Raw genomic sequence first — 24,524 nt, forward strand, 5'->3', positions numbered from 1 at the left:
GATTCCAAACCAGCAATTATAAGATGCTTTTTTTCATCACTGTCGCTGATCCATTGAGTAATTTTAAACTCATCAGATTCCAAACCAGCAATCATAAGATGCTTTTTTTCATCACTGTCGCTGATCCATTTGGTAATTTTAAACTCATCAAATTACCAAACCATAAGACTATTTTGAATAATGAATGCAGCAGAGTGTGCTTTTGACAGATTCGGTACAAGTAGTAAAGGTAAACATTTTTCTAGTTCTCAAGAAAGTTGTGTCGCACGGACATGTATATCTAGTGCGGAAGTACTACATAGAGGCTGGAACAGATGACGTGTGTTTTGAATAGGACTATGTATATTTCATTGGGGGGAACATGTTATCAAAAAGTTTTAAAGCAATTGGGGAATGAAAGAAAGACAAATCACAGCATTTCTTGTACTCTTTTAATAATGGAATAAACCAGTTCATGCAGTTATGTTACATATTGCATCAGCATCTTTCTTTGACACTACCAGTAATAGGATTTCTTTTTTTAAAGCATAATCTCTCTTTCTCAATCAATCAATCATTAAAATCAATGTCATTGAACACTTTATATTTTGTGAAGGACATAAATATTCTCACAGGATTTTGTTGCATGGAAATATATTTTTCATCTATCACAATACAATCATGTGGATATGTTTTAGTGGGCAAGTCATTGAATATTAAATGACACTGTGTACAATTTGAAAAGTACTCTACACTGTCCATTGTAGCTCAGCTGACATATAAGTTCCATGTGTGATTGAATCCACAGGATTTGCATAGTGAATGAAATTAATAACTAATCACAATTTGTTAGCCAAGTAAGATTAAATAGATGTGTAAGGGAGGCAACTTGTTATAACACTACCTTTTCATTTAGAGGTCTCATGCAAACTATGTTGAATTCATGCTGTGTCATCATCTAAGTAACATGCCATAAATTGAGACAAAATATCCTCAACAATTCCTTCTGTACCTGAGTTTGCAGATTTTTTCCAAGTCCCATAAATGACAAAAAGAAAAATATGAACTCTGCATTTCCTTAATGAAGTTACTGTCTCTTGAAGTGGTCAGCCATCTAAGCTGCATGCAGACATGGTACTAGCGAGCCTTTTGCATCATACTTTGAACAAATTCATGATTATTTGTTTAATGCCTGTCAGTTGCCAGTGCCCGATAAAATAGTAGAAAGCATTGGTATTATTCAAGATTTGTGGCTCACTATGAAAAAACTAAGTACTATTTTTGTTCCTGTGACGCACACCAGGAACTGGCACTGCATTAATTGGGTCATACGAACCAGGAAATTTCATTGCATTAGTTGGGTGATACCAACCATTAAACTCAATACATTATTTGCACTCTACTAAAAGCACACTATGTAGAGTCGGGCTCTTTGTATTTTGTCAGATTTTCTCTTTGTGAGGTAATCCAGTCTGTGCACTTATGTTTCGCTATGCATGTATTTCCTTAGCCCATGAAATAGAATCATGTACAACAATGACAAGAACAAAATAAAAATAAAAATCGCACCTTAAAGCTATCCCACACCTGATTAACGTCAAACAAATGTTCCTGCTTCAAATAAATTACCTGATCTACTTCTCATGCCTCCTGCCATTACAGTTTTGTAAAAATTAGTTTCTTTTCAAATCAAACAATGAATTGTGTACTGCATAGCCTTTGAGACTTTTGGAAAACTAATAAGTGTGTTTTCTTCTTTTTCAGAAAAGAGAACAGGAGGCAGTTGCTAGCTATCAGTCTAGCCCATTGGCAAAGGAAATTCAGGATCCAGTGAGAACCCTATATTTCTACAAGATGATGAAGGTAGCCATTTACACCACAACATTTTTATATTTAATAGTATTCATTTAATGCGAATGCTACATTTATATCATTGTACAAATTGTCAGAGCATCAAGTTTGTACAAGATAATACTGTTACCATAGCAGGAATCATTTGCAGTATATGACAAAAGATGCACATAAAACAAGTCCATCATTTGCAGTACATGATAAAAGATGCACATAATAATAATAATAATAATGAGGACTTTGTACAGCGCCTAATCTTTAGAAGCTCTAAGCGCTTTACAACATAAAACAAGTCTATAATTTGCAGTACATGATAAAAGATGCACATAAAACAAGTCCATCATTTGCAGTACATGATAAAAGATTGACATAAATCAAGTGTATAATTTGCAGTGCATGATGAAAGATGCACAGAAAACAAGTCTGTCATTTGGAAGCTTGTGCTTTACGACCTGACTATTAGCCAAGTCCACTAAGTCATCAAGACCCATGATTTTATCTTCTTGAACCGTGAAGCAGGCTTCTCATTGATCAAGACTCATGCATGTGTTGACAGAGCTCAATGCAAGTGAAACAGAGTGAAAGAATTTAGACTTTTGTTGTGCTGAATACTTAAGTTAGTGGAGACAGTAACAATTGATAATCCACTACAACTGTAATCACTGTGTATTTAGAGGACATATAAAACAATTCATTTGAAACTAATGCTGACATTGGAGGCATTGCCTTAGCATTGGATACCAGTAATGAATGTCATTTCAGCCAATTAAATTAATAGAATACACAAGAAAATAAATAAAACATATTGCTAATAATTCCAAATAAAATGGTTTGATTTAAAATGAATTAAAGAAAACCTAAGATTAGGTGTGGGTGGGTAGGCCGGTCACAACTTGGCAGCAATTTTAAGAAAAACACCCATGACAAAGAAAATATTTTTTAAAGTCTTATGTCTAGAAATACTAGCTTGTATTGAATAATAATATGTAAATAATTTAACAATAGTTTCATTCATAAATACTAGTGTGATTACTGCTATAATTTAAATGAATTTAATGTAAATGGTCAGACTGGGTGATGTAATAAGCTAGAACAGTGTAATCTGCTTTCATTGGCCACTGCTATGACCACCTCTCTCTTGATGGACAATGTTCTCAAAGTGCAGATTGATTGATTATATAGTGTTAATCTCATTAGAGATGACCTGTCTTGAGAGACCAGGTTCACAATGTGCAACTTTATTGATGATATAGTGCTATTACCTATTTTGAGAGACTATCTGTCTTTAGAGACTATACTTTTATGGTAAGAGAGGTGATCTTTCAAGACAGGTTTTGCTTTAATAAGTAAATAGTAAATGATTAAATAGTGGATATGGCCTCTGAATGTGATCAGGGCCCCCAAAAAATAACTTTTTTGTTACTGCTGTTGGTTTTGACTGTTATTCCTCATCCCTAGTCACCATAAGTCCAGGGAAAAATATAAGTTCCAGAATATAAAATCTTGTGGAATTTTGCTTTTTGATCAGAAATTTTTATATTTTCATTGAAGTCATAGAAATGGCAAGTTATTTAATTGTTGAATCAACACTTGGCAGTTTTCTTTTCCAGAAAACATCAAAAGTACCTAAATGGTAGGCATTTAATAAGAAAGCTTTTATTCAGAGTTTATATTTTAATGGTGTTCCAATAACTTCTGTATTATTCACTTTACCACTGCTTGGCAACAACAGCAGCATCTTAATTTGATCCTGCCAGTGTAAAATTTGGGAGTCACATATAGATGAGCTGATTAGATTTTCAGGCCACACCAGCAATTTTTCAAATTCATACACAATTTTAAACTTGTTAGGCTCAAACGTTTTTAAAAATTAAAAGATACTGTTATCACAGTGAAACAAAGCTACATCAGTTGAAACAAATGAAGTATGGTAAGCGTGTTTGCATGCATATTTTGATGACCTGGTTAAATTTTTGTGCAGGTAAAACAATTTTTCAAACTGTTATCATTGTTGAACTTGACATTAAATCTAGTCTTTGTATAGTTAAGTATTTTAATTACTGTGTTACTGTACTTACCAGTGGACAGAGGAATTATGATCTTGATGAAAACAAACTCTGTATAAAAAATAATCATTACATTTTCAGTCATCAGTTTACAGTTTTCTCTGCAAACGTTTTGGACAAATTCAGGTAAATTTGTACACAGAATAAATATCCTTTTCTCTTTTTTCTTATTGCACCTAGGATATGGAAGAGTCTCCAAGTGTAAAGCGAATGCTTTCAGAACTGCATGCTGCTACCCCTCAGGTAAGGAAAGTGCATTCTAGAAAATACAAATGGAACAACTTGAAGACTGTTTGTGCTTTTAAAAATGTATCATATTTTCTCTTGTAAATCACACACTCAGTCCATAGAGGACCTTAAAAACCTTGAAAAATGAATTGTTCCTTCAAGGCCTTGAAAATACCTTGAAAATTCAAAATATTTTCTGGCTATCTTGAAAAGCCTTGATTTTCTTGAAATCAAAGGGATTTAATAAATAGTTTTCACTTTACATAATTAAATAAAAAGAAACAGGGAAAAAAATCAACGCAAAAAAATCTCTCGCTAAGTTTGTGCCTGATTGGAAACGCTTCCACAACTGGCCACTGCGCAGTCATACATTTTGAACTTCTGATTGTATGAAGCCTGGATGTAGCAGTGATTTAAACTTGAATCATTCGATTCAACGTGTCTGGATACTGATTCCAACTTCAGTGGCTAGATGAAGAAAAATATACAGTTTAGATATTAGATCTTTCTCAGAGAGCTTTGCAAAATGCAAATTATGCAAGAAGGATATTGATTTGCATGCAATGGGAGAGAGTGCTCTATGGTCACATGCAGCTGAGAAAAAAAACCAAGCTCTTGTAATGGTGCTTAATACAGGCAAAACAAAAAGCCTTAAGCATGAAATCATTTTTGACAAAAGAGGTATGTCTGTGAACACAGATTCAAGTTTTCAAATAGAAACTGTATATAGTCTTAATTATGAAATTAGTTCAATCTGGTTCTCTTTTGTGATTGAGTGGAAATAGGACAGACAGTATTTGCAATGAACACTATAGAATACAGCAAAGATGAGAGAAATATTTATATATCTAATAGGAAATAGTTTAAAATATCCATTCGCTGTTTTTAAATAAGTATTAATATAAAAAAATCTTTACGTTTTTTGTTTATGGTTATGAGTGAAGAAGAACGGAAGGTACTGAAAAAGGCATTGAGACAGTGACAGCTGCTGCTGATGACTATGCATTGAAAGCAAATATCCATAGGAAAATGTCCTTTATCGTGACATTAAAATAATTTGAGGAAAAGTGAAAAGGACAAAATCACTGACCTTGGAGCTTGTAAATAGTGTAGTGTAGACAGAGTAAAGTGAACTTTGTTCAGTGGCTACATTATTCTAGTGCCCAGATGTAGGATGTTTAATATTAATGGGAAAGATATCAATGATCATACAATTGACTTAATGTTTTATTTTGTTATTTTTCAAAAATAAATTTGCAAGAAATGTTCCTTGTATCGAGTAATAGTAAGTATTAACTTGTGTTTACATACAGTTTCATTTATGTATCCTTTAAAATTAATGTAATAATGCACCTTGAAAAACATGATTTTGAACCTTGAAAAAACCTTGAAAATTTTGAATGAAATATGCTACTAACCCTGGGTTAAGGTGTTGGACTTATGACCAGAAGGGAACAAGTTCCATTTAATATTATTGAATCAGCCAGAATTGGCTGATGTTGTTTGTCCGTGAACAAGGAACTTTACCCTACTTTCCTCAGCACAACTTAATTTTCCAAGTGGTGCTTTGCCACAGAATACATCAGCCCAAAGCTAACCTTACAAAAATGACATAAACAACATTAATTTTGAGTATTTATCAACTAATTTTAATACCTCTGTTTCACTATGGAAAAGAATGGGTTTTTATATCATTCTTGTTCCATCACAGCATGTAGGTAACTAGGTAATTAGATTTGTAGGCTTGAAAGACATGTCAACACAGTAACAGCTATATGTTGCCAATGGAAATTAACATTTTAAAATATGGAAAGACAGAAAATTGAAATGTAAAGGAAAAAAACTGCAAACAGAAACTTGAAATAGGCAAGGGTGTAACATTTTGTTGTGAAGATCACTTTTGTCTGAATGATAATTAATGTTTACAAAGTTAATGGAGACTACCACAGCCTTAAGAGGTGAGTTATGCAATTATTATCTGGTTAGTTTTGTCTGGGATCTTGAAGAGGTTTTAGCCCAATTTGAACTCTACTTGTCATAGACCAGAGGAGCTGATGAGATGGCCTGTTGTCTGTCATCCAGTTAGCACAAGTTATCGCTGCTCTTCCTTAGAGGATAACTATGAAACTTGCAGGTACATTTATCCCACTGTATAGTTGTTCCTAAATTAAATTGGTACTGCTCAGACATCCAGTATGGTCATCCCAGCCGCTATTTTGAAAATCTAGTTGTCAATACTCATCCTGAGTGGTTGGTCAGCTTGACATGGGGTATTTTCCAAAAGCCTTGTTTTAAAGTCTAGTCAATTTTGAATGAAAATGGTGCTGCTCAGACATCTAATATGGCTGCCACCATGGCCATCTTGAAATTCTTGTTACTGCTACTAATGAATAGATGATTATATTAACATTGTGACATCAATAAAAGACTTATGATGTCTAGTTGGTCCTATATGAAAATGGTGCTGATCTGATGTTTAACATTGTGGCATGAATAGAAGACTTATCATGTCTAGTTGGTCCTATATGACAATGGTGCTGATCTGATGTTTAACATTGTGACATCAATAAAAGACTTATGATGTCTAGTTGGTCCTATATGAAAATGGTGCTGATCTGATGTTTAACATTGTGGCATCAATAAAAGACTTATGATGTCTAGTTGGTCCTATATGAAAATGGTGCTGATCTGATGTTTAACATTGTGACATCAATAAAAGACTTATGATGTCTAGTTGGTCCTATATGAAAATGGTGCTGATCTGATGTTTAACATAGTCACCATGGCAACTATCTTGGAAACCTTATTTGCTTCTACTCAGCAGAAAATCATGTTGACATGTGGTTTTCAAAATGGTTCCACTTGGACATCCCATATGACTGTCACACTGGTCACTTTGAAAGTCTTCTTCTTGCTATTCCATGTAAATATCTGGTCATATATCAACATGGGGTTTTCTCTAAAAGACTTACAATATCTGGTTGGTCCTAAATGATAATGGTGCCAATATCCAATATGGCTGCCACAGTGGTTAATTTAAAAATCTTTGCGCTAAAGAATATCATAAATCGTTTCACACTCAGCAGTTAATGAGGGAAGAAATTGTCTTGAGTTCCTGGAAATTATTTTTAACAGTAGAACATCAGACCCTTTGAGGGACTCAAATGTCAGTACATTTATAACCTTCTGTACTTGTATTTTATATCTAAACATGATTTTTGTTTGCTTTTATATGAGAGACAAGTAGTGAGACTATGCATATATGCATCTGTTTGTAGACCTTTCTGATTTTCCACATTTCTTGTTATCAGAGATGTCCAGGTGTAATTATTGCCAGTGAGGTATCAAGTAATATACTTTATGGACAACTGGTGTATGCTTAACTTGAAACTCTGATTCTCACTCACACAACTAGATCAGCGTGGTTAATTCCAAAGTAACACTAGACACCATCGCTGGGTGTAGGTAAAATCAAACTTGCATACAAAACGTAACAAACAAAATCTCATTTCAGGCCTCTTTAAAAGTACAAAGACTGATTTAGACCCAGTTATAAATCTCAATTTTTGGAAATCAATGGCCCATAGTAAGTTTGTAAGAATATTCATTTTGATGAATGTTTTGAGAGATAATGCGGTGACCGTCAATAAATTTGAAAATATTTCAGTCCAGGATTTTGAATTTTTTGTTTTATAAATTCATGGCCACAAAACAGTGATATGGCCTGCTGTTCTGATGGATTATCTCTTCCAGTAGAAATCTGTTTGTGGATCTTAGTACAGCAGTCCCTATCTATAACAAACTATTTTGCATCCATACCAGTCTTTCTTTGTAACATATTTTCATCATGTGTAAGTGCTCTCTGCTATCTTGTAGCAAGGGTTTACTGTAAACTGAGTTTCAAGTGTTTGAAATTTATTATTACTGCTTTTGGCGACAGTGTACTTACATTAATTTTTCATTAGACTCATAAGGCATTCAACATTCATGTAAATAATACTGATCAGTTCTAGAGGAGAGCTACTATGCTACCTCCATCCTTGACCTCTGCAGATACAAAAACATATCCATATATACAGCCTTACGACGTCAAAATTAGTATTTCATCTTAACACATAGGCAACAGTTTATAGTGATGTTCGTGGCACCTAACTAGTGGGAGGAGGCCAATGGGTCATTCTTTTGTGCATACTTGTATATTATATCAATTCATAATTCTTTGTTGTTTTTGTATTTAGCTCATCACATAATGCTAGATAATTAGCATCCTGTATACATACTGCTATACCTGGAATGATGAATGGAATGCATCTTGACAGGTACTATACTCCCATTGCAAAAGTTCATGGCTGTAACGCACATTTCATGCTTCACTGACTTCTATTAGGTTTGGGTGTCAAGTTTGTTTTTCAAGCTCTTTTCATGCTAGAATCGTTCAACTAATGATTTTTTGCACCTTTATTTGTACCACGCCCATACAACAGAAGAAAGATGCTTGACCCTACATTTAACTTTTTGGCAGCCTTAATTATTTATTAATTTTCTTTCATAAATGCATAATTGTTTTATATCCTGTGTGCATACAATCCTACCTGAAATCATTAAACTTGGTGAGAGGATGCGTCTTGATGTTTACTGCACACTCTTTGCACAAGTCAGTCAATATGTCCCACATTTTTCACTTCACACAGAATTTTCTGCTTGATATTCATTTCAAAGGCACTGTTCTTGATAGAATAATCATACTTAAGATGATATGCATCCCTGTTAATATCACTTCATTGCAGTAATAAAGGTCACATTGACCTACAATTCACTTTTTCCTTTCTTAAGGTAACATTTTGCTTTAGCTCAGTACCGCATTTTTTTGTATGCCATGTATATACTGTCCAACCAAGAAACATTTAACTTTGTAAGTGGGTGTATGTTATGAGTACTAAACCCTCTTGGCAAAAAAGCAGGAAACTGTAACCCATCACTTGTACTTCACAGACTGTAGTTAAACATTTTACTTAAAGTTCCATTCTGAGACACTATTCATGCCAGACTCATGAAATTTGATGATATGCATCTCTGTTAGTACCACACTTAGTACTAATAGTGATGCACGTCACTAACATCATTAGTACTACATACAAGTTCTTCACATTGACCTATATTTTACCTTTTACTTGCTCTGGTTCAGCTATTGCATTTTAGCTCATGACTACTTCGGTTCTTCACATGCTGTATACACACTTTTATACCTAGAATAATGAAATTTGCTGACAAGATACATCTTGAGAAACATTACACTTTTTAAAAAGGTCTCTGGGTTTCAGTGACTTTGTTAAAATTTGGTCTTTAACACTCATTCCTAATGTAATGTTTATTTCATTAATTTGAGAATTGGATACACATCATTAGTACTGTTTTTCCAGTTATGTGTTCATACATAAATTAAAGTAAGCCCATGTCCAATGTCAAGAAACTATCGTATTTGCCTGCCTATAAGATGATACTTTTTGACCAGAAAATCTTAGCTTCGATTTATACTCAGACCTGATTTTTCTCCATTTTAAAGTGGAATTCTGCTTTTCTCCTGACTTGAATCTGATTTATCTTGATATTGTCCGTTTTTTATATCATTTTTAATCCGATTTTTTAAAAACAGTCTGTTTGATCCCATTCCACAACAACCCTTGTAACGTATTCGTTCTATATATTAGTTAGCCCACGACTCTCGTAAAGAGTATTCTGATTAATCAAAAGTTTAAATTCATCCAATTAATCTTTTAATGGAAAGAAGAAGCATGCTTGCAAAAAATGTCGTCCTGAGTTGGTGAGCGAGACCATGGCACAAGAAGTTTAGATACAGGTTTAAAAAATGTATGGAAATGGGAATAGCTGTAGCAAAAAGTCGACAGAAATTTAGTTGGTCAGTTTATAAGAAAACTGAATGCTAGAAGACTGGCATTTTGTGACCTCTGCTCTACCACATGGGTTCATTATAAAGAAAATTTGGAGTATCCGTCCATGAATCAAGGGATGGGGGTTCTAACCTGTAGCAATGACGTCCTGTATTTATTTATAACTTATTTTCAGTTGGCCAGTGACAAAGTAGTGTTCCATTCAGGGTGTTATTTTTGCATATTAAGTGGGTGCAATCAGGGCCATGTCGAGTGGTAGTGTGGGAAAATGATTTGGCATTCCTTAAAGGTATGATATTAAGTCAAACTTTTGATAGGGATACACAGTCAAATGCCTGAACTAAATATTGGTACCATATTTATTAAGCTACGCAAAGTGTAGCTTGAAATATCAGTGTTTATTTCTTAAATAATTCACACGAGTAAGGAGAAAGGTATCCTCCCTTGTAGTTATTATATAGTACATGTATGCCAGGTCAATCTTAAGCAACGATACGAGCCCCTGTGAGTTGGAACGGTTTGGAACAGCACCTACAAAAGAAGCTACATACAGAAAAATTGAAGCTCAGAATACATCTGGAAAAAGTGCAGTTAATTACTATAAGAAGAAAGATTTCTTGCATGAGAGAACAGATGTAGCTCTCTGTCAGAATATGCACACTGCATGTCTCCCATACCAGCACCAGCTTGAAAGGAAAAAGGCTGTCATTGAGAAGGAAAAGAAATGATTGCACTTTGAGCCAAAAAAGTCAGTCATAAAGGAAGGCTAAAGAAATATTTGCCAAAGCTGCAAAAAGAGCTCGACTGGCATAGCAACAGGTTGTGTCCATTGAAGAAAAAGACAGGTGAATATATGGGATTGTTTGTATATAGTTGATGTACTTGGATGTTTATTTTACAGATTTGTTATGAAAAGAGAGAAGTATAATATATTTGCTGCAACAATTTACACATGAAATAACTTAAGCACCAAAAGTATTAGAGAACAAATTCATGTGACAATAAATATTGTGAAATTATTCAAGATGAAATTTGTTGGTTAGTTTGTTAGTTTTTCAGATGATTATTTTGTTATAAATTATGATCATTAATTGCACCAGGAGCAGTTTTTTATGATTGTAAAATGCATTTTTATTCGTGGGCCTTTGGCCCCCTGGACCTCCAGATCAGGGGCACAGCCCCTCAAGACCCCATTGGGGGATGACACCCAAACCCTCCTTTCAAATTATCAGCTTTTTTGTGGAATACCAAAATCATGTCTTTATACTCCAAGTTGACATAAATGGATTATGTCATCCAAATTGCTTTATCATAAAGTAGACAGCAATATCATCAAACCATGTAGGTAAAATTGTAATTTAGAAATTGAAGTGGTGGTCAGAATATTAGTATGTGTATATAGACGTGACAAAGTAGAGTTTGAAAATGACTTAGTTATCTATATTATACACTACTGAGGTCCCTCACCCCAAACCATTACGGTTATATGGACAATAAGAGATTCCAGGTCAACATTGAGAACATTTTTGGTCAGACCCTCCCATGTATGTTCTTTTAGCATTTAGTTCATTGTTATAACCTTATTTAAATGCTTCAGAGTTAAAGGTTGAGTATAAAATGCTTTTCACAGCACAGTCTGGGATTTTGCTCTTTATTGCATTCCCAGACATTGAGGCTGTTAGCTTTGTTAGATTTAATTGGATATTTGAAATTGGATTCAACATGTTTTTGAATACATGTAGAATATGTGTTTTTGAAATGTACAGATAAGACTAGAATATAATAATTATCTCCCAGGTGTGAGTGCCCTATTTTGGAGTTTTTAGATTTTGCAAGATAATGCAAATTATTTTCAGGTATAGTATGACTGTATTATTACAAAATGTAATTTCAATTTTCAACAATGACCCACTTTAGATCAAGAAAGAACATGGATGGTATAATTGTTTTCCATATAAAATTAGGTTAACAGTTAGGTTATTGGTATTATGTTTCTGGCAAACCATCTCTGTCTCTGTCTCTCTTCTATTTTAATGATGGGCAAGGGGTAAACCATGTTTCTGGCAAACCATCTCTGTCTCTGTTTCTCTTCTATTTTAATGATGGGGAAGGGGTAAACCAGCAATAGGGCATTTTAGCAGTATAAAGTTTAAATATGAGGCACATTAACTTTACAAAATATTATATTAGTAACTTTTTTATATATTCTATCAGCCAATCACATCAGGCCTGAAAGAGGACTGTAGAAGAGCTCAAAGAAAATTGGATGAACAAATTGGACAGCAAGAAAGTCATACAGATCCTGGCAACTTGCACCATAACCATCTAAAATTACTCAAGAAGGCACGCAACGTGTATGTCGAGGACAGTAACCTTTCTATTCTGGAGTCACCTAAAATATCCGACGTGTTACATGATGGAAATGGTGCAGCATGTACCCCTGTGCTGATGAATCTGAACCTGGATGAAAGCAAACTGTTTCACCGTCGGAAAAAGGACAAGAAAATACATTTCCAAGTGACAAAGGTGAATGAATCATCTTCTCAGTCAACAGGTTCACCTCTCCTTGAGGACACAAAATTGTAATGGTTTCCCTTGTATCATCAACTCACAAATACTTATTCAGGAGACATCTTATATGTTTATTTCTTGCAGGAGGAATAAGTATGTTTAGAATAGATCTTTTGCTGCAATGCAATCATTTATCAGGAAGAGAATTATATTTTATGAATACTCATGTTGGAATCATTAGGCAAATTCAACAGTTTGACATAAAAAAAAAAACTCAATATAAGGTTTTTAGAATTTTACCTTGAAACTCCCACTCAAAATTTGGTACAGTGGAGATACATTACATAACAAAAGTGTAGTATAAAAATTGGATATGATCATTGACCACCAGGGGTAGAGTCTTATTAATAGTATTAATTTATCTTTGCAAACTGCTTCCAAATTGATGTAGATATCACTACAGATTTCAGAAACCTTAAATTTTTTATGTCTGAACAATTTTCAAATGTAAACAAGTTTAAAGATGATCATTATTTGTAATTTTATTTTTTACTCTTAATTTTCAGACATTTATAAAGATAATATAGTTTTATTTCGGAATAGAAATTAATTTAATGCACCATCTGGAATTTGCCAAAATGAAAATAATGACAGTATAAGTTGTCTGTAAAGGACTGTATGTAGTCTCTTTTTTATTATCACCTATGGTTTTACATTAACATTTTGTGGAGAAATGTCAGACAGTCCAGGTTTCTTATATGAAATTATTATTTACAAATTAACATCAATCAGAATTTCTATGGTATATGACATGACTTTGAGATGTAAACTTAAAAGTAAGGTTCCAGTATTTTTATCATAATGCTGGTGGTATCCATTACCGCTAAACATTTCAGAATTGCAGGATGTTGAACAAGTTATTACAGATACGCTGGATTACAGCACATGATATTAATATCCCTTTTTTTTATTTTCATTCTCTTATTGTTTTCCTTTTAGCATTGATATTTTAACCATCAAGATAGACAGTCTTCTGTACAAACTTTAATGTAGCATTGATTGCACTTGATGTTATGTAGTTTTTTGGTTGTTGTTTTACATTTTTGTAAAGTTAAAATTACTTAATTTAATTTTAAGTAGATCTTTTATCAGATGCTTTGTTTTTAGAAATTACTTCAACACTATATAACCAGCATGTGTTGCTGTTCCATAACATACTAAACCAAACCTGGTATGACACCTATAGTTCAGGAAGAAATGAATTATAGAACTGTTAATTTATTCTTCATTTGCTATTAGTTTCATCTGCAAGTTGAGGAGAATTATTTTACTATTCCTGTTGTCATTGTTGGCATTCACACACATAAAATCATATACATAATATGTAGTGTCACTGAATCTGAACTTTCTCTCTCCAAAGGACCAAGGCAATATTATGGAATGGATTTGAAAGAACTTTAATACCTATGGAGGGGGGTAACTTGCTCACATATGTACATCCTTACATTTAGTTTGTATTTATTGTGTACTGTACTAATACTATTTGTTCCTAGGATTATGAAACATGGCGAGGGGATAAATCTAGATGACTACTACACCTTCATTTAAAATTAGGTCATTGTGACCCAAATTTTGTTGTATGACTGAATTTCATTTAAGTAAGTCTACATTTTAGTTTATGTGTCAAGCTCTGTTCATGCAAGAATCATGAAACCAGATGATGAAATGCATCTCTGTTAGCACCAAACCCATAAAACAAAATCACTTTGACATACATTTGATGTTAGGTTAAGTTTATATGCTTAGGTCATAACCAAATAGGTTTTTTTTTGCACTCTGTATACATTATATCTAGAACCTTGAAACTTGGAGAGGTGATACACAGTGATGAGTACTACACCTGCATCACAGAAATAGGTCACTGTGACACATTAAACTAGATGATCATATGCATCTCTCTTAGTATCACACCATTGAAACAAAAGAAGTTCACTGTGACCTACATTTGACATTGTACTGGCTTAGAATAAATTTTTGTGTTTATCTGATGGCCACAGGTTTTTACCTCGTGTATAATCTGTTGAAATATGAAACTTGGCGAGAGGATTGATCTTTATGAATTCAGTGCCATCAGCTTAAAATCAGATCACTGTGACCCATATTTCATGTTTTACTGACATGGTTTCAAAGTTGTATTTTTACTGTTGGTGATTGAATCATTATACCAAATGATTGTATACATCTGTTTGTATCATGCCAATAGAGACAAGGTCACTGTGACCTTCCATTGATATTTAACTAGCTTAGGTAGTTTCTGCATGCTATATGCATATCATCCTATCTAGAATGATGAAACATGATGAGGAGATGCTTCTTGATGAGTGGTAAACGTGCATTACAAAGGTAAATTCACTGAAGCACAGTGACCCATAATTCACTTCATTGACTAGGATTTAGTTTGTTTCAAGCACTGTTTATGTAATAGTCATCAAAACTATATGATTTTGTGCATCTATTTTAGTACCATACCCAAACAAAAAAGATTACTGCTTGCTACCTATATTTCACATTTGTCTGGCTTATGTTACAATGTTGTATGTAGATTATGACTATATGTGTTTTTGCACAATACATACATACCATTTTATATAGAATCACAGAACTTAATGAGCTCTACTCCTTCATTTCATCGGTTTGTCATTATGGCCTATAATTTATGCTTCACTAACTTCTGTTCGATTTTTTAAAAATATATTCATTTCTCAGACACTGTTAATGCCACAGTGATGAAATTGATGGTGATTTCATCTCTCTTGTTACCACACTCGTGCAGCAAAAGCTCATTGTGACCTATATTTCATCTTAAAATGTCATGTTATACAGGCCATAGTTTTTGCATTTAGCTCAAGACCACTTGAGTTTTGGCATGTTAAATGCAAAGTATCCTACCTAAAAGTATGAAGCCAAATGAGTGGATGCATCTTCATAAGCTCTACATCCTTATTGCAAAATCAGGTCTCTCTATCCAGTATTTCAAGATTCAGTGACTTTGATGAAATTTTGTGTTTAAAGTTCATTTATTGGGTGTTCTTTATGTTCCAGTTCTGATGCTTGATAATTTGATCTCTGTTAGTATTAAACCATTACAAACAAAAAGGGTCTCTGTGACCCACAATTTATGCTTTACCATCATGGGTTAAGTATTTTCTTGTATGACTGTATATATTCTTCCAGGTTATATACAGTATAGTTGAGAAAGAAGCCCTTTTTAACAAAAAATAAATATGTTTATTCAATGATATGCCTCCCATGTTGATGAAAATATGATGTATATGCGTGATAGAATACCCCTCACATGTTAATGTGGATACATTTTATAAGTGTGATAGAATACCCTTCACATGTTAATGAGAATACATTGCATAAGTGTAATTGAATACACTTCACATGTTAATGTGGATATATTGTATAAGTGTGATAGAATACCCTTCACATGTTAATGAGAATACATTGCATAGGTGTTGTTGAATACCCTTCACATGTTAATGTGGATACATTGTATAAGTGTGATAGAATACCCTTCACATGTTAATGAGAATACATTTTATAAGTGTGATAGAATACCCTTCACATGTTAATGAGAATACATTTTATAAGTGTGATAGAATACCCTTCACATGTTAATGAGAATACATTGCATAAGTGTGATAGAATACCCTTCACATGTTAATGTGGATACATTGTATAAGTGTGATAGAATACCCTTCACATGTTAATGAGAATACATTGTATAAGTGTGATAGAATACCCTTCACATGTTAATGAGAATACATTGCATAAGTGTGATAGAATACCCTTCACATGTTAATGAGAATACATTGCATAAGTGTGATAGAATACCCTTCACATGTTAATGAGAATACATTGCATAAGTGTGATAGAATACCCTTCACATGTTAATGTGGATACATTGTATAAGTGTGATAGAATACCCTTCACATGTTAATGAGAATACATTGCATAAGTGTGATAGAATACCCTTCACATGTTAATGAGAATACATTTTATAAGTGTGATTTAATACCCTTCACATGTTAATGTGGATACATTGTATAAGTGTGATAGAATACCCTTCACATGTTAATGAGAATACATTGCATAAGTGTGATAGAATACCCTTCACATGTTAATGAGAATACATTGCGTAAGTGTGATAGAATACCCTTCACATGTTAATGAGAATACATTGCATAAGTGTGATAGAATATTCTTCACATGTTAATGAGAATACATTTTATAAGTGTGATTTAATACCCTTCACATGTTAATGTGGATACATTACATAAGTGTGATTGACATGTTAACCCAGTATTGGTATTGTAGGTATGAATTAGTTTAGGAATTAGAAGTGTGGACTGTATGCTTTTCATGGGAGCTTCATCTGCATTGAGTAATGAAGCCAATTAGTAATGCATGAAATATTTGTATGCCATTACTCCAGGGTTATTCACAGCCTTTAATCCAGTAAAAGCTGACTTCTAGGGAAGGACAGTAATGTTAGTGTTTTAAGCACATTGTAAGAAGAATGATTTTTCAAAAACAGAATAATACAAAAACATTAATCTCTGATTTTAAGGTACCCCTACTTTAATACCATTGTAAAGAATGTTCTTATTCAGTATTTTTTGTCTGGTATGCCCAGTAGGTAGGTAATTAGTTAGATGGGTGGTTGAGTAGGTAGATACATAGCTAGTTACAGGCTATATAATGTGGATACAAAATTTAAAATATAAATTTTTACAGATTTAAAGTTGAAGAAGTGAAAAATTTGCGAAAAGGAAATGGCCAACATTTAGTTGTCAGGATCACTTTAATATAAACCTTTTTTCTGCACAATAAAAGTTACAATGGATGAACTACTTAAAAGCTATGCTGTCATTCATTTCATAATTCCTGTGACAAAGTTAAAATGTGTAAATATTGTACATGTACAACAGCCATGAAATATTGCTTGTGTAAGCATTATGACATTTTCATAGCTCTGTAGAGAACTAGTTCTACTTTCAGTCCTTCACTGACTTCATATGAGCGATTTCTTTGTTTTTCTAGGACAGTATCAATCCATTATGTAATGATGTCTCTAACGTACCCATGCTTGTCCATTAAAATAGTTGGATTCTCTGAAAAAGTTTGGTAAAAGTACCAATCAGCATTACTGTACATTAATTGATATGGTAAGTCTTATCCACAGAAGTGAATATTTTTCTATTGCAGATGTACATGTTTGTTTTTGTGTTTGAATCTCAAAAAAATACTGTCATTATCTTCCCTAAAATCTAAACTGAAATCCCATTTTGTACAGAAATCCTTTTTATTATACTTAACATTTTGAATGACAGTTACAATTAGGAACCATTTTTGTTGTAACCTACTATTTTGAAGTTGATATGTCCCTAAAGGTACAAAGTTATTTATTAATAGTGTATGTATATCATCCAGAATACAGGAAAAGTTTCTAAAAATGTATACTATTTCCTGTATAGATCAGACAATGTACATACACACTTACATATAGTTGAAACTATATATGTTTTTTTAATACTATTAGTTGCATGTTTAGTTTGTGCTGCTCATATAAAAAGTTGCACTGTGATATATATATAACTTTGTGAGTACATGTGATAATGATGTTGTAAATTATGTCTTGAGGTATACATTACATGACTTTCGTTAATTTTTTTGGTGTGCAAATTCATTCAATAAATGTTACAAAGAATTCATTCTTGTCTTGGAAAACAAAATTTGGACTATTTGTCAAAATCCCTCACTTTTGAAAAGAATTAGAACTTCATGGTCAGCATTTTACATATATAATCTTTACATGACATTACACTGGCTGGTTGTAAATACTACAAACTCCAACACATTAAAAAATGTACAGAACTGAAGTTTTTTTTTTTTAACTTTGTTGACTTGGACTTGCTTGACCCAGTCAGCAGAGCTATACAAAAGTATGCATGACACAGTCAGCAGAGTGATACAAAAGTATGCATGACCCAGTCAGCAGAGTGATTTAACTGTTTGCATGACCCAATCATTTGATAATAGTATATGCATGATCCAGTCAGTAGTGATACCAATCTATGCGAAGCACCACATGTGCAACACAGATGTATACACAGATTTATTATTTTAAAGAAATCTCATTCCATTTTTAAACAAATATGTACAATAATAGTTCCCAGTTGTATAGTTCACTTAGCATGTTCTAATTGTTTTTTGGAATGCTTTTGTACATTATTATACATTGTTATTTGAGATGGAAGAATGATGTTTTGATTTATCCCTGGCCTAAGCTTGATTTACTACCAGCTCCATCCAGAAGTCATTATGTTGACTAGATGTTTGTTTTTTATATTTACCATTGTCTTCCTCAAAGGCCTTGACATTTGATTCTTTACCCAATCTGATTGCTTTTGCCAGAAACCAAATTGGATTATTTACATGGTAACTTGCCACTTCGTAATTATTGTGAAAAAGTTAATTGCGTTACATAAAATGTGGATTTACAGTGTATCCTGAACTATGTTCTAAGGAACCTGCCCCAGCTGCCATTTTCCTCAAGCTTCTCAACTGAATTATGTTTTTTTTATCAACTTAATAGTTAAATTACGCATGTGGAATTGCAGCTTCTTATAAAAACTGATGCATAAAATAGTGGTGAGGGTTACTGAAATTTTTGAAATGGGGGAGAATCAATCGTTCTTTAGATGGTTGTTTTTATTTATGAATAAATGCATGTGAAAAAGAAAGAGAAAAAGGGATAGAAGGGAGGGTGAGAATATACATGTCTCATGTCCATGTACAGCAGTTGTAAAAGTTGAAACAGTTGTTACACTTTTTTGCTGTTGACAGGTATGATTTCCTGCAGTATTTTACATTGTGTTTTGATGACAGAGAAATCCTCTATCCATTTGTACTTTTCTTAATGGATATATGAACTTGGCTTCCAAATCTTGTATCATTTATTTATGCCTAAGGATGATTTTTTGTTTGATGGAATTTGTATATTTGTGTAGCCATTATAGACTTTGCTACTGAAACACACTAAAATGGATAACTTTTACAAGTGAAATGAAGATGGAATGCAGAGTGCATGAAGAAGGAATGCAGTTGAAAGCAGAATGAGCACAAATGAAATTATGAATGCATATTAAGTGATAATGTAATGGAATAAAACAAATGCATGTGAATGAATTGGAAAATCTATTATTTTTAGGCTGTCAAATTTTAAGTGATAATCCTGGACCTGATACTTTACAATGACCTTGTTCTTCTTGAGGCAAACATTAGTAGTCTCATTTGTTCTCCAGTTTACAAGAGTATGGTACAATGTTTCTTTGTTTTCTTCCAGTAGAATGCACTTTGATCAAACTTTTGACAGTTAAAACTTAAAAAAATATTTGTTGCTATCTCAGAACTTATTTAGGTGTACTTTCTGTGATGATGCAAGTTAAAAAAATATTTTGAGCTTAAAAGGATATCATTAAACATCTGTATTTCAATTATGTAGGTGTGTCATAAAGCCAGTGTCATTGTTTATGCAAAACTTGATGGCATCTTGTCATGACATTAAATTATCATATCTCATCAGCCAATCAGATCACTTTTAAAAAATTTGGGATGCCTTATTCTGGCATTACAAGGAGAGTTCAGCATTTTAACAAACCCTCTTTTGACAAAAACTCATGGAGACTTGTGAGAGATTAGGTTGAATTAGGCTAAAAGATAAGCAGCTGCCATTAATGTGATGACATCATCTTCAGTGGTTATATCTGTATTTTTTATTATGCTGAAATGATATATGAAATAACAATTTGCTGACAAGTAATGTACATCTTTATTTTGTACATATTTATTTATCGTTAATTTAATGCTTTTGTTTGCATTTATTATATTTTCTATTTTATTAAAGGTCAGTATTATCCAATTTAGGATCAGTAGAAGGTCACCCTCTTGCTTGGAAAGAAACTGGGAGAGAACATCCCATCTTCTGTATTTGCTTATGTATAACGATGACCGACCCAATTATACCATCAGCATTGTCCTGGAGATCATCCAGTGGTTGTGGGATTGCATCTTACTATCAGCTGCCGTCTGTACTTTTTACACACTTTGCACGTCAGTGTGAAACTTCCAACTAAGTGCTGTAGTGGTGGTTCTAAAGAAGCCTTAATGGGAATAATGACACTGACGGTACAATTAGGAGATGGAAATTGTAATGGTTACGAGACCGTAAGATTACCCACAAGTAGACATAAGCACTTGAGTCTGAACTTGAAATTTAGTGTCAGTCAATCACAAGGGACTTTTGGTTGTTTGAAAGTGAAAACATAATTTGTCAGTGCATTGTGGGAAGGCAGGATGTTTTTATTTGGGTTCTCATTACACACTATGAAATAGGATACCATGAAATTGTTATTTCCCTTGAGAAGAAGCTGCCATGTGTTCTGTTCCTCTCATCTAGATTTGTCCATATCTGTATTTTTTTAATATTCTTCACACTATGCATGCCAGCAACTTAATGAATTTAAACCAGATTTTATACTTTTTACCATCAAGAAGCTCTATGACAAGTATAACTTATATATCCTTTCCTGTCCAAATTGAACAAGTTATGCCCCCATTCGACTTGCAGATTTGTACTTGTGTCATGGTTTGGGTTTCCATTCAGTTACATAGATCAACACTAAATTCAGTATAACATGAAAATGTGCTTAATGTATTTTGAATCATGGTTTTTCCTTTTTAGGATATTGGCAGGGGTATGTGTATCCTCTTGACATATTGCTGGTTCATTTTATTTCCATGAAAAGTGGGTGACATATTATTTATGGTAGAAGGTATCGTGAATAACACTGGCAATCTGATTTTCAAAATGGGGGCCCAGGTTGCCAAGTGGTACAAGTCACTTGCCTTGACAGATTACTCTCATCTCACCTCTGTCCACTTGGTTTCACATCCAAAGTTAGGCCATTGTTGATTATGTGACAAAACTTGCCAGTAGATTCCCCCGTGTCAGTGGTTCTTCCTGGGTTTTCATGGGTTCTTGTTCCACTATATACTCTGGCTGCCATGTATACCCATCATATGCTGGAAAATGGTGTTAAGACTATAATAACAACCAGTCAACTTATTGCTCAATATTTTAAATTTGGCACACACTTCCTTTCTGCTCTGTAACTATAAGTCACTGGAGATTGATTGATGAAATTTGGTATAGTTATACATCATCTTCTATGTATTGCAAAGCTCATTGGGGGTCCTGTCTTAAAAGGTCAAGGCCATGGCTCACAATTTAAAAAATTTCCTTGAGATTTTTCATTACAGAGCTGTTTGATATTAATGGATACTTGTACATCATTATTAGATAGTGTGTCATAAACAATATTTGGTGTTCTGTTTTCAGGCAAACAGTCATGGTTCAATATTTAGGCTTTGCATCACACTTTGTATTCTGCTTTATAGAAAGAATAATTTGAATTGAAAACAGTCCTCTGTTTCAAAACCATCTTATACCACAAATTTTCAATTTCAGAAAATCATTTTTATGTTTTGTCATATAAAAAGTGTCAAAAATGTTGTATTCAAAAAAAAGTTTACTGGAAGTAGCACAAAAGCTGGGATTTATGTTAGCACAGGAAAAATTTACATTGTTGTCAAAGTGAATGTGGAATTGTTCCTGGATAAAACTTGATCTAAGGTCTAAGAAATTTGTGTAATTAATTGCCCCATAAAAGAAGAATTTTTCAGTCTTTCATTTTACCCATTATATGCTGAATCTAATCTGTCTCTTTTAAAGAATCCCAATTAAACCAGAGTCTACAGAAATTCATTTTGTTTTGTTTTTTCCAAATCGTTGATTTATACACCGTTTTGAAGTGTCCTTATTATGGCAGTTTTGTCACTACATGCTATGAAGACTTTTTACAGATGTCAAGATTGTATCTATTTTCATGTTTTTGTCTTCATCAATAAATATCGTACATGTACTACTAATGTTCAGTCTTATTATTAGTAGCCCTTAGATTATTAAAGAGCTTCTACTGTGGCCCCATGTCTTTATTTTTTTGATATGTCATGAGTTCAGTTGGCCTAGCTTCTAACCATCATGCAAATGCTCCAACGGCCGAATGGTTAGAACATCCGCCTCGGATGCAGGAGGTCGTGGGTTCAATTCCCAGCCGAGTCATACCAAAAACTTACAAAAATCATACTAACATCTGTCTCGCTTGGCACTTAGCATTAAGAGGTTAGTGTTATGACTGGTTGGCCTGGTGTCAGGATAATGTGACTGAGTGGGACATCATGCTACATGTCTGCGGCATGATGTCCCAGTGCTAGACCACTATAAACTGTTACACTGCAGACATTGTAGCAATATGACTGAAAAATTGTCAAAGCTACATTAAAAATCCAGATCACACACACATCAAATCACACACATACACACACACACATGTACTAATCATCATGTGGGTATGTGAGAAAGCTTGCCAGTAGCTTCTCAAGGGTTGGTGGTTCTTTCTGGGGATTTCCCGGGTTCTTCCTCCACCATTAATACTGGCTGCCATGTATAGCCTATCATGTGCTGAAAAATGGCGTTAAACCACACAACACAAACACTAATCATCATGCAGTTTTTCTGATTTTCATCAAACTTGGTATGTTGGCTTAACTCCTCAAGATCTAGAACAAGTTTGATCAGGTGATATTAGATATGTATGTATGTATGTATGTATGTATGTGTGTGTGTGTAATGTATGTATGTGTGTGTGTGTGTAATGTATGTGTATATATGTACAAGGTTTAACGGTATGTCAGCTCAATAAGGCATTGTAGTCAGTAGCATCCCTTTAATTTCATAGATGTCAGCAGTGAACAAGCAAACATTGCTTTTGGTTTACTTCCTGCTTTACATACAAACAAAAAATATTGATGGTATCTTCATCTTATTCTTGTTTTGAAAATATCTCAGATCATAAACCTTATAATTTTTTGTAGGAATTTTATAAATGATGAACCAAGTTATCTGTGTGACAGGAGTTAATCAATCATTAAGCAAATATTAAAAACAAAATTACTGTTGAAAATGGAAAACACATTCTGATAACTCCATTAAGAATGGAATTCTTGTTATTTTGACATAATTATCTTTGTGATTCTATACTATAATTAATTTTATTTTAAAAAAATACATTACCCAAAAATTATATGAACCACTATTAAACAATTTGTTGTGAAAATTTTGTTCGATATTTAGTAGGTAGGGTTTTTTAGTCTTTAAAGATACCTTAATATCTGTGAAACTCTTCATTTTCATTTGTAAAAGTCCTTTTCTCTTGATGATTTTTTAAAATAGTTTCTATGTCTCTAATGTATTGAACATAATGAATTACACATTGATAAAAGTTATAGAGGGATTGTTTGCTGTGTACGACATTGTCAGATGAAGTCATGATGGCTTAAAACTATGTAAAACGACAAGCATTCACATTTTTTTTATTACTAGATCAACTGCAAAACTAATGAATGGTTAATTTTATTCTGGAGAATATTATAAATATTCTGAATAAATAACAGTTGTATATTGTAAGATTTGATATTGTAAAAAATTTTTACTCATCCCAGTAATGTTTGTTTTCTGTTTAAATTAACTTTTATGATAAAATAAATAAACAGTACTTAAAATATTTTGACAACTACGACTTTAAATAATAATTATTTTTACACTGTACAGAGATTTTTGTTTACTTTTTGATTATTTTAATATGTATATTGTTACAGGAGCCAAAACATTTATTGAGATTTTGAAAATAATTTTGGGTTAAGGCTAGCACAGTAATATTAAATTCATTATGAAGACTGTCTTCTTATTTGAAATGGAATATTGTAATTTGATAATCCCATACACGTTTGC

At 33.1% G+C, this 24,524-nt stretch overlaps 1 protein-coding gene and 1 long non-coding RNA gene across 2 annotated transcripts in view; one reads left to right on the forward strand and one right to left on the reverse strand.

Annotated features, from left to right (window-relative positions):
• The window catches only part of LOC149807319 (uncharacterized), a 115,244-nt gene extending 92,648 nt beyond the window's left edge, over positions 1-22,596 (forward strand). Inside the window, exons 17-19 of the mRNA XM_089965262.1 lie at positions 1,744-1,842; positions 4,077-4,139; positions 12,248-22,596. Coding sequence (XP_089821388.1) covers positions 1,744-1,842; positions 4,077-4,139; positions 12,248-12,619 — 534 coding nt within the window. The 3' untranslated portion in view covers positions 12,620-22,596. The remainder of the gene's footprint in view (positions 1-1,743; positions 1,843-4,076; positions 4,140-12,247) is intronic.
• LOC149807320 (uncharacterized) overlaps positions 4,031-24,524 on the reverse strand; it is a 54,596-nt gene continuing 34,102 nt past the window's right edge. Inside the window, exon 3 of the long non-coding RNA XR_016422335.1 lies at positions 4,031-4,155. This is a non-coding gene — a long non-coding RNA (uncharacterized LOC149807320). The remainder of the gene's footprint in view (positions 4,156-24,524) is intronic.

This window comes from Sinohyriopsis cumingii, chromosome 1, assembly GCF_028554795.1.
Source record: "Sinohyriopsis cumingii isolate HCF-2022 chromosome 1, ASM2855479v2, whole genome shotgun sequence".
Classification (NCBI taxonomy): Eukaryota; Metazoa; Mollusca; class Bivalvia; order Unionida; family Unionidae; genus Sinohyriopsis; species Sinohyriopsis cumingii.